The sequence below is a fragment of the Lacerta agilis genome, chromosome 14, assembly GCF_009819535.1.
Source record: "Lacerta agilis isolate rLacAgi1 chromosome 14, rLacAgi1.pri, whole genome shotgun sequence".
Lineage (NCBI taxonomy): Eukaryota > Metazoa > Chordata > Lepidosauria > Squamata > Lacertidae > Lacerta > Lacerta agilis.
In genome coordinates, this window is record NC_046325.1 from 28259510 (window position 1) to 28270457 (window position 10948).

At 48.8% G+C, this 10948-nt stretch overlaps 1 protein-coding gene across 1 annotated transcript; it reads left to right on the top strand.

Annotated features, from left to right (window-relative positions):
• The first annotated feature begins 8278 nt into the window (after positions 1-8278).
• On the top strand, positions 8279-9601 carry LOC117058582 (interleukin-13 receptor subunit alpha-1-like). Its single transcript, XM_033169825.1, has one exon. The coding sequence runs from the start codon at positions 8328-8330 to the stop codon at positions 9486-9488; it is 1161 nt and encodes a 386-aa protein (XP_033025716.1). The 5' UTR covers positions 8279-8327; the 3' UTR covers positions 9489-9601.
• Positions 9602-10948: the final 1347 nt, after the last annotated feature.

Consider the following 10948-nt stretch of genomic DNA (forward strand, 5'->3'; position numbering starts at 1 on the left):
GAGGGGATGGCCCAGCAGCAGCCCCGGGCCAGAATTTGCTGGCTACAGAACCCGTAAACATGAACTGTCGGCCCACAAGGGGTGCCTGTTATGGGGAAGCAGGGTCGTCGTTCCTGAGCCCCTTCACAAAAGGGTCCTTATAGCCCTACACGAGACACACCCAGGGGTAGTGAGAATGAAGGCCCTCACCAGGAGTTATGTATGGTGGCCAGGAATTGACGGAGAGATAGAGACCTGGGTCAAACACTGCCAGGCCTGCCAAGAATCCCGCCCAGATCCCCCAAGGGCCCCAGTCCAGTCGTGGGAGTCCGCCCGAGCACCATGGTCACGCCTGCACATGGACTTCGCGGGCCCCTTCCAGGGGAAAACATTCTTCATAGTGGTGGACTCCTACACCAAATGGCTGGAAGTCGCACTGGTACCATCCACTTCTACGTCTGCAGCCATCCGGGTACTACGCAGGCTGTTTGCAACCCATGGACTCCCTGACACTCTCGTCTCAGACAATGGAACCGCATTTACGTCAGAAGAATTCCAGACCTTCACAGCGCAGAATGCCATCCGCCACATCCGCTCAGCACCATTCCACCCTGCCACCAATGGCCAAGCAGAGCGCATGGTGCGGACCACCAAGGACACCCTACGCCGCATGACGCAAGGGGACTGGGAGTACCGCCTTGCCACATTCCTTCTAGCACAGCACAGCACCCCTAGCTCAACGACTGGCCGGAGCCCCGCGGAACTACTAATGGGCCGGCGCCTCGCAATCAGACTGGACCGCCTCCACCCCGACAGAGCTCAGGATGAGGTAGTGGTGGGTGAAGGCAGGAACCCCCGGACCTTTGTGGCCCAGGATCCAGTGTATGCAAAGAATTTTGGGGCAGGCCCGGCATGGGTACCCGCCACAGTCACCAGGGTGACTGGCCCCGTGTCATACGAGGTGCTAACAGAGGGGGGGCAATGCTGGCGCCGCCACTGCGACCAGCTACGGCGACGATTCCCAGGAGAAAACCAGGAGGAGGACAGGTCAGAGGAGTCCCAAGGGAACAGTGGGGCATTGAGACCCATAGAGCAGGAGGGGCTGGCAGGGGAGGCAGAATCAGTAAATACTGAGAGGACCCGCGAGGCCGAAAGGGCACCGGAACCAGAGCCACGACAGAGCGAGCTGGTTGCGCCAGACCAAACAGCCCCATCACAACCAGCAGCCTCGGAACACGAGCCAGAACCAGAACCCCTGACCAGGGAACAGCCCAGGCCGCAACGCACACGTAGGCGACCAGCGTACCTTGAGGACTATGGATGCAACCTCCCAGGCACTACTGGAACTTAGAGGGGAGGGGTGTTATGTACTGAGTTGAATAGGATCCAAACTGCAGCAGGCTGATTGGTCCTAGAACAATAGGATTGAGATTGCAGCAGTCTGACTGGTCCCAGAACAATAGGATTGAGATTGCAGCAGTCTGACTGGTCCCAGAACAATAGGATTGAGATTGCAGCAGTCTGATTGGTTTGCAGGAGCCACCCAATCCAGCTCCAGGTGGAAGTGAATCCGCATTCCGATTGGCATACAGGAGTATCCCGGAATTAGCCAATCATGTGGGGCCCATTGTGTAAATAGTGTATATAAAGCAAACATTTTGGGGGAACTGCATTCCTCACTACTATGAGCTGAATAAAGAGCATGAAAATCACACTGGACTCCGAGTATCTTTCACTTCTGTTTGTAAACACAAATGTTTTGTATCTGAGGGGTTGTGTAGGGCTGCTTCTACCTGTTGTTCCAGGCCATATGACGTGATTGGCTTTATATGTTTTGAGTATTTCCTTCCGCTCTTCTTCGTTTTCTTTTAGTAGCGCCACTTCCATAGCGCTTACTCGTTTTAATTTTCACAAAAAGTCTAAATTAAGTATTACTGCAATCCACAGTGACATGTAAGTGAGTCCTCACTCGCTCTCAGAATGCATGCTATATAATGATAGGCAGCGGTCGGAACCCTTGTATTGCTTCACAGCTGACTTTACCATTTGATTCTGAGTAGTGGTGGACCATAAAGAAGACTGATCGCCGAAGAATTGATGCTTTTGAATTATGGTGCTGGAGGAGACTCTTGAGAGTCCCATGGACTGCAAAAAGATCAAACTTATCCATCCTAAAAGAAATCAGCCCTGAGTGCTCACTGGAAGGGCAGATCCTGAAGTTGAGGCTCCAGTACTTTGGCCACCTCATGAAAAGAGAAGACTCCCTGGAAAAGACCCTGAAAGATGGAGGGCACAAGGAGAAGGGGACGACAGAGGATGAGATGGTTGGACAGTGTCATCGAAGTGACTGGCATGAGTTTGTCCAAACTGCGGGAGGCAGTGGAGGATAGGGGTGCCTGGCATGCTCTGGTCCATGGGGTCACGAAGAGTCGGACACGACTGAACGACTGAACAACAACAACAACAAGCTTCAAAGCTTCCACAAACTTTACTGAACAGTAAGCTAGCACTTGGGTGACTGTTTCACCGTCACAGACACATACGTCATGTGCTTAACATTACTGCGCAACTGGGCTCTGACAGAAATCTCAGAAATCTGCCTGTTTTCTGAAGAAAAGAAAATGGCAAGAAGCCCTGCCCCCCCACACACACACATACCCCGTTTATGAAGCCCTGGACTGCAGCTTGCTCAGCCCATATGTAAATCTGGTGCTGCTGCTGCTGCCAGCCTTAGTATAGCAGGGTTTTAAAAGCGGAACCAGCCCCCTCCCACCCATGAAGTAAGATGAAACGATTTCCGCCTTCGTGCCCCCACAGCTGCTGTGGCATGAGCGCCGCTGAAGCTTTTCCTCCAGCTGTGTTTCCCCTCCCTCTGGGGTGGAGAGAGATGAGCAAGCAAAGTCTTGCATGCACTTCCCTTTTACTAAGAATTCCAGCAAAAGGCAGGCCTCTCCTCTCCAGCATTGCTTCCTGGTTTCCTCTCCCTGACTCCGCTCCTTAGGGCAAGGAGAAACCAGCAAGCAAAGCCTTCCATTCCCGCGTGTGTTTAAACGGTGTGGCTGACTTACAAGTAAGTCTCCTGCTTCCCTCTACTCTCTTGTTCTTGATTCCTTTCCCCCTTTGCAAATAAACCTCCCGATACTGTACTTTTAAGTGCAAAGTGTGCTTCTCAACGCCCAGGTGTTGAGCGTTCACAGCTCCTTGGATCTGCTGCTGATGCTGGCTGCTTTCCCTCCCCTGCAAAACAAAACTTAGTTTTCTGGGGTTTGTTTGTTTTTGCTGCCACTGCTGTGCAAAACACAGAAAACTAAGATGGAGGGCAGCCAACATCCCCTCCTTTCGCCTTCCCGAACTGTATTTTGTTTTAAACTGTATATTGAGAGAGAGAAGCCCCATATACAACAGCAATGCAGTTTATGCAAGTCCGCTCACCCCTCTTGGTGAGGTGGCGTTGCGGGACGGCAGAGGTTTCCCTGGGGCCCCGATGTGGGAACTGGAACTGCCATGCCCTTCCTGATAGGCAGGGGGCAGCAGAAGCCCCCGTCGCCTATCAGGAATCAGATCCTAGCCTGCACCCTGCTTTGGCAAACGGGGATGCAGGCTTGGGCTGTGACAGGGCAAAGCCGACGGAGCCAACGTTGGGCTTCCCTCGGATCCGCCCCTTGCCCATTTAAGCAGCCCGCACCTGGGGCACTACCTGCTCCTTCCCCCACCCACTTACCCTTGGTTTAAGCTGATAGTCAATGACGTTGCTGTGGCTACGGTGGTCGCCGTCCTTTAAGGGGCCAGGTAGGAATTTGCCCACCGGGCTAATTGACACTGACCTGGTGGTTTTGCCTGCCTCACAGCAATCGTCACAACTGGTTGGGCATTGGGGCAATCCTTTGTTTTGGATAGAGGGGAGGTTGTAGTCTCCACCTGCCCCTCCAAATGCTGGGGTATCCCATTAAAGAGATCTGGGGGGAGTGGCTATATTCGCGTGCCCAGGTAGAGCCAGGGCCGAAGGCACTCCCGCAAATGGCGGTCCCTGTGGGGGTCACTCCTATTGGATGGTCACCTTAGGAACCCCCACCTGGATTGGCCATGCATCACTTCCAGCAGGTGGGCCGGAAGTATTTACCATATTTTCCCATGTATAAGATGATGGGTTTATTTTTATTTTTATTTCTTAAATTGTGGGTCGTCTTATACATAGATAGTGCAGAGGAGGGACGGGCGATTGGTGGCAGCCGCGAGCAGGAGATTGTCAGCGGCGATTGGGCAGTTGATTGGTGGCTGCGTCAAGGCCTGCTGTGGTGGCGGCAATTGGGCGGGCGATTGGCGGCTTTGGCGAAACGTGCGATTGGCAGCGGCGGACAGATGGGTGAGCGATTGGTGGCAATCCCCCTCCCCAGAAAGCTTAACAACTCTGAGCAATCGCTACCCATTTCCTTAATTTGGGGTCTTATACATGGAGGCATGTTATACATGGAAAAATATGGCAGATTGCCCTATACCCAAGCCAAACCTCTTTCATCTGTATTCGATAAATTTGTGGCCTGTTTTGACCCCAAACCAGTCTTATTGGTCTCTTATTTATATGGGTTGGGGTTGTTGTAATTTATCCAGGGAAACAGGAACAACGGGCATGCTCCCTGCTGGGCTAAACACCCCCTGGCCGAACTGCCGGTCGAACTTCGAAGCCCTGGAACAGCAGCAGAAACCAGAGACCTAGCTTCAGAAAGCCAGGCACTCTTTCTGTCCATTCAGCAGCAGAAGATGCACCACAGAGGCTGGCATGAGCATTATAGTTAAGCATTTATTAGGCGAACATGAGGACAAAAGAAAGCACATGTGCAGTCACCTCCATGTTCGGAAAACGAAAGAGAAAGTACAGACTGAGGAACGGAAGTTCCCAGCAGCACACTGGAACACTATACAGACATGTGACAAGCTCCCATCCTCAGTCTGTTATTAAGGTGGAATGGGAATTACAACAGGGGTATGGGGAGCCCGTCACCTGGTCCCGCAATAGTAGGCACTGTTAACTCTCCAATGCTAACCTCCAACGATGCACTCCTCCATTGTCTCCCAAGACAGGCGGTTGCCATCAACAGTTGTCCCCTTGCTTAAAAGGACAAGCTCAGCATTTGAGAATGCTTTCAGTTTGAATCAGGAAGATTGGTATTCAAATCCTCTGTTGGTCATGAAGTTCACTATGCTTCGAATTCACAGGGCAGAGGTGAGGATAAAGTGGTTAAAAACTACCCAGTTTGGCATGGAAGGCTTAGAAGACCCACCAGTCAGGAAGTGAGTCAATAATTTTTATCTTGAGAACAGAAAAACCACAGGAAACTCCCGACTCCAGCCAGATGAAACCAAGCCCAGTGATTAAACGCTATAACGAAACAATCTACACAGAATTTACGTTGCCCTGAGCTCTTCATGGAGAATCCTGGGAACTGTAGCTCAGTGAGGTGAGCACCTCTGACAAACTACAGTTCTCAGGATGACTGCTAAAGTGGTAAAAGAGGGATTTAAAAGTATGGTGTGGATGTAAACAGACTGGAAATTCCTGCAATGTGTTTTTGATACATTATGTTAGAGCTCACTCTGTCTTGATGAAGCGAGGTCAAACCACAGGTGATTGTGGAGATTAGTGTTCTGACCCACATATTCTTTTAATGTTAAGCAGATGAAAGGAACACCAAACTTGATCTGGAGGGAGGGGTGTTTCACTTTTCACCATGCTGTTTTCCTGATTATTATTTTTTTAAACCATGCAATTAATCAAGATGACAGTGATGGGATGAGGGAATTGCACAAGCCTACATTTCCCTGCCATGGGGCAGCCAGGAGGCAGGCTATATTCAAATCAGGGAAATGGCAAGGGGGAAAGAGTTAAAGCACATCTTCTTCCGGCGCTGCTGCTGTGCATAAACACAGAGCTGTTGAATGGGGAGATCATATCACTGTTCTCCAGCAACATGTGTGGTTTGCCTCATAAGATACCATATGCAAAAACGTGTTGCTGAGGGTGGTATGCAAAAACACAGCGTCAATCAGCTGCTGTCTGTCACCCAATACCTGCTCAAACAGAAAGGTTTCTTGATGCTTTGTACCTCTGTCAGAAGAGAACTGTGGGCCTGTTATAGGTAATATTCCTTGATATTTGAGCTTGTTGTCCTTTTGATATTCTGCCATTATTAAGAAGATGCACTGCAATAGCCTTAAGAATTTCAAAGTGCGTACTGGGATAGAATCTTTCTCTAGAGCAGAGGTGGGCAAATCAGGATCTACACTTTGTACACACATTTTATTTTTATTTTTATCTAAAACCAATGGAGACGGAGCACTTGTCCCGTCCCTGTCCCCCGTCCCCCCACACACATAGTCCACACACTGTCTATATCTATTGCATATTTTTTGCCCCTGAAAAATGTGTCTTGAGAAGCTGATTGCATTCTGGAAATAAAAGCTGATTGCAGATTGATTCTGTATTACCCCACACCCTGTCCATTTAAAAACAGGCGAATGTATCCACAACTGCTCATTGATGTGGGCATATATCAATATCACAACCTCCACATCCTTTTTCTGGGGCATTCGCAGGGAGGAAAGGGTTCCCCCCCCCCAAAAGCTCACACACACCCCTTGTGGGCAGCTGGATCTAGAATCACTCTTGACTGAAAGCAGCATGCTGGATGGAGAAAAACTACATTTTTTGTGCTGCATATAAGCTGGTTTGTATCAGTCAAAGAGATACTGGAAGATGCCTTATTTTTTTTGCAGAAAACCAGAAAGGTTTCTGTCTCTCAATTGCTGAGCCACTGCAATGACAAAATGACTTGTTCTTAGGCTGCCAAACCGGGGGGGGGGGGGTGTCTTGTAACCAGGAGTGGACTTCTGTGTTGGAAAGGACTGTGGACTTAGTTCAGTTCTGCAAATGAAAGCAAATTCCTAGGCTCAGGATATGATCAAAGGCATCCTGTTCTATAATTCCAGCTGCCTGTATTTTTGCATTTGGTTGGTTGGTATAGCTTGGTGTTTTAAGCAAAAGATGGAGTAGATCAGGCAAGCCTGATATTTGTGCATCCGTGCTACATTTTATAATGTGTATGTGTGTGTTTAACATTTGCACTTGTTATATAACGTGTACTAGAATCCGTAGGCTCCTCCAGACATCCTTTTTATTGCACATCCATGCTGATTTGTGTTCATGACGCTATTGGAGCTGTCATATGCGACCCCACTTTTAATACTGTTTGCACCTTTAGAAGTGTTGGGGGTGGTCACACAGTTTCATTTCTAATCAGTGCATACCCTGTAATGTCTTGCTAACACCCCGTAACCCTTTAAACCACAAATATTCTGGTTTATTTTTGTCCTGCTCTTGTTGCGCTATAGCTCCACCAGACCCTAATAATGTATTAGCATTAGGGACACATTGCAGAATGAATCCCCCCACTAATGGGCTATTGTTGTGTCATTAACATCTTACAGAATACGCTCGCAATAAAACACCAGTCTGGAGGGCCGGTATCAGCAGACAGGCCCAGGTATTGGACAGAAGGGATATTTGTCCAAATTGTTGTGTTTGCAAGAGGCACACCTGATATCTGAAATGTATTAGTTTATCCCAGCCTACTGCTTCTCTAGTGGACTACACAGCATCAACAGCTCCTCATGTCTGTCAATAAACCCGGCAGCACCCATTGGCCTCGTTTGTTCCGAAATGCCTGGCGTGTTGAATATCTCTCATGCACTACATTCCCAATATGCCCCTCCCTTCGTGCTTTTGGCTGGTGCTCATTTAGATGGCTGTGTTATTGCAGCAAGATTTAGCAACTTTCACAGAGAAGTTTTGTCCCCCTTCCGCCTCATTGCTCAACACAAACCATGACGTCAGTCTGTCACCCACGCAGCCAGCCAACACCCAAAGTGCCATCTCCAGTCGCTGCAGTTGAAATCTGGGATAAGTGAAGCAAAGTACGTACAGTGGTACCTCGGGTTAAGAACTTAATTCGTTCCGGAGGTCCGTTCTTAACCTCAAACTGTTCTTAGCCTGAGGTACCACTTTAGCTAATGGGGCCTCCCGCTGCCGCCGCGCGATTTCTGTTTTCATCCTGAGGTAAAGTTCTTAACCTGAGATACTATTTCTGGTAACCTGAAGCGCCTGTAACCTGAGGTACCACTGTATAATGTATGGTTCGATTCAGCTGAAGTCACTTCCAAGGAAATGCCTTTGAAAGTAATGGCTTCCATCGAACTGTTATATATGACTTCCTGTCTTCCCTGTCTGTGTCCCTCAGGTGAGCGAACCGCAACCGACGCGTCCATGAGCGGAGGCCCCGCCAGCAGCCCTTCCTATGAAAGCCAGCCCTCGGTCGAGATCAGGAGATGAGATGGGGCAGGGAAACTTCATGGGGACACTGGTGCTGTTGCTTGTCACCTTCATTGGGGCTGTCAGAGGAGGCACACTGGCTCTTCCTCGCCCATCAAACGTGAGTTATACCCTCAATGAAACACGCTGCCAGTTGGATGTGGTGTGGACTCCTGTAAGAATGGAAGGTGCCTGCGATGTAGAGTATCGGAGTGCTATAAGGACCGGTGGAGTTTGGGTCACAGTGCATATTCTTCGAAACCACTCCCGGACAGTGCAGGTACCTCTAGGTAAAGAAGTTGTTTTCGGAGTCAGAACGGAATGTCAGCAAGAACAGAGCCAGAAAGGAGAGTGGCTTAATATCTCTCTTCCACAAAAAGGTGTTCCAGGTACGGGAGCGGTTAATGTCAGCTGTGTTTGGTATATTGAGAGATACCTGGAGTGCTCGTGGCTTCGTGGAGAGAATGCAAGTCGTGACACAAACTACAGCTTGACTTTGTGGATCCCAGGCCTCAGAAGAGAACAGCCATGCACAAATTACACAAAGCAAGGTGGTGCCTTTCGATGTGCATTTGACTTGAAATATACCTGGATGGAATTCAGCATTTCAATACGAGGCAATTCCAAGGACATTCAACCTGTGTGTATCCTAAGCGAAATGTCGGGAGAACGCGGATTTCCAGTCAGACTGAATGCTCCATCGATTGTAAACACCGCAAAGAACAGTGGAGGTGTTTTTTTAAACTGGACTAAACCATCCCTATGGAGCGGCATGATCTATGAAGTTGAAATTAATAACTCTGAATCAGAGATACAGCAGACTCCCAATACTAATATATCAATCAGTCTCAAGCCTAAGGCACGCCACACTTTTCGAGTGAGAGCAAAGTTCGACATCTGGACCAGTGATTGGAGCGAGGCGGAGGACTGGGATCAGAGAGACCACACATTATGTATCCCATACATTCTTGCTCCATTATGTGTGGCCGTCCTGACTGTCGTTTTTCTCATTTACCGGAAACGGATTAAAGAGACGATTCTTCCTACAATTCCTGAGCCTAGAAACCTTCTGGAACAAATGCTTGACGGGGAAAGCAAAGACTATTCGAAAGCAAAATCTGTCCCAGAAGACCCCAGATTAAGCTGAGTAAATCCATTTCATGGTATTCATGCAGCCTTCTTAGGGGAGCCAACTTGAATAAAATATTGTGGGAGCTCAGGTAAGCCCCACCCTGCACAATCGATCATAAGACATGGCGAGTGCACACCATTTGAATGGCAATGCCCATCAACTTTGGCGGGGGAAAGCCCCCTCAAATATTTTATTGGGGGCACTGAAGGGACCTTGGCCTCTTAAGAGTTGGCTCCTATGCTTCACATTATGGGATCTGAGGAGAGCAGGTGACTTTCCTTGCCTGAAATGATTTCTGATCTTTAGGGACAGTGACTGATGCTCCTAGCTGATGAACCATCTCAATCAGCTGGTGGACAATTTTGCAGCCCTGGGTTCCTTCAGCAGGAAAGGTGGGATATAAGTTCAATGAACAAAATGGTCTCCTAAATCGTCAGCCTGAGGGCGAGGTCATGTCCTCTGGTAATGGAAGGGAATGGCTTGAAAGAAGGAGAGAAAGAATAGAGAGGAGAGCACTACACCGGCCGGCCGTACCCTAATGCCCTTCTGATCTTGCTGGACTACAATTCCCATTATCCCTGCCCAACTGCCACACACTAGTTGGGGCTGATGGGGGTTGTAGTCCACAATACCTGGATGGCACCAGGTTGGGGAAAGATGCACCATAGTTATGTACATCTTGTTGTGTGCATTGAAAGAAATTGAGAAGTGCTCCTTGGTGGCTAGGCAGGGTGTTCATGGGATGTCTCCAGCCCTCCAGGTGTCAGCGCACCTGTCTTGTTGCGTGTGTGGCAAGCAAGTGTTGCAGGTCAGCGTGGGCGATGTGATTCATGTCCACAAATGTGTCAGTTAGCAAACTTGGACAACTAATCTTTGCCTCCTCCAAGTGGTTGGAGCGGGTAGCTGCAGTTCCTCGTCTTGTTTCTACCAGCCACATCTTGAGGTTGTTAGAATGGGTTGATCTTTTAAATGAAAGGACTGGCGTTCTGCTGTCCCTCAAGGCAGATGGTTTAAATACGCCTTCACGCCGGTATGGCTCCCCTTCATCACATACACAGCTCAACAAGACAATGACAAAAATCCACCAACAGCATACAAATCAATATGGCTAACCTGACCCAAAACACCCACCCACCTACCCCACTCACACATGAAAACAAAGATCACCACAGCCAATCACAAATGAACAACCACACCCTAGGCCAGGGGTCTGCAACCTTTAAGACACAAAGAGCCACTTGGACCCGTTTCCAAAGGGAAAAAAAACAACTGGGAGCCGCAAAACCATTGCGACATTTAAAACAAATATAACGCTGCATATATTGTTTCTTACCTTAATGCAATAATAATAAATAACGTATAGGAGCCAATGCAAAGTAAAATTAGTAAAAACAACAAGAATAAGTTACTACTTTTTTGCATTGACTCAGGGGCGTACCCAGGATCAAAACTAGGGGGGTGGGCAAGCCATGGTC

Bases quoted from the DNA above. Each gene is read 5' to 3' on its own strand.
- LOC117058582 (XM_033169825.1), top strand. From the start codon at position 8,328: ATGAAAGCCAGCCCTCGGTCGAGATCAGGAGATGAGATGGGGCAGGGA.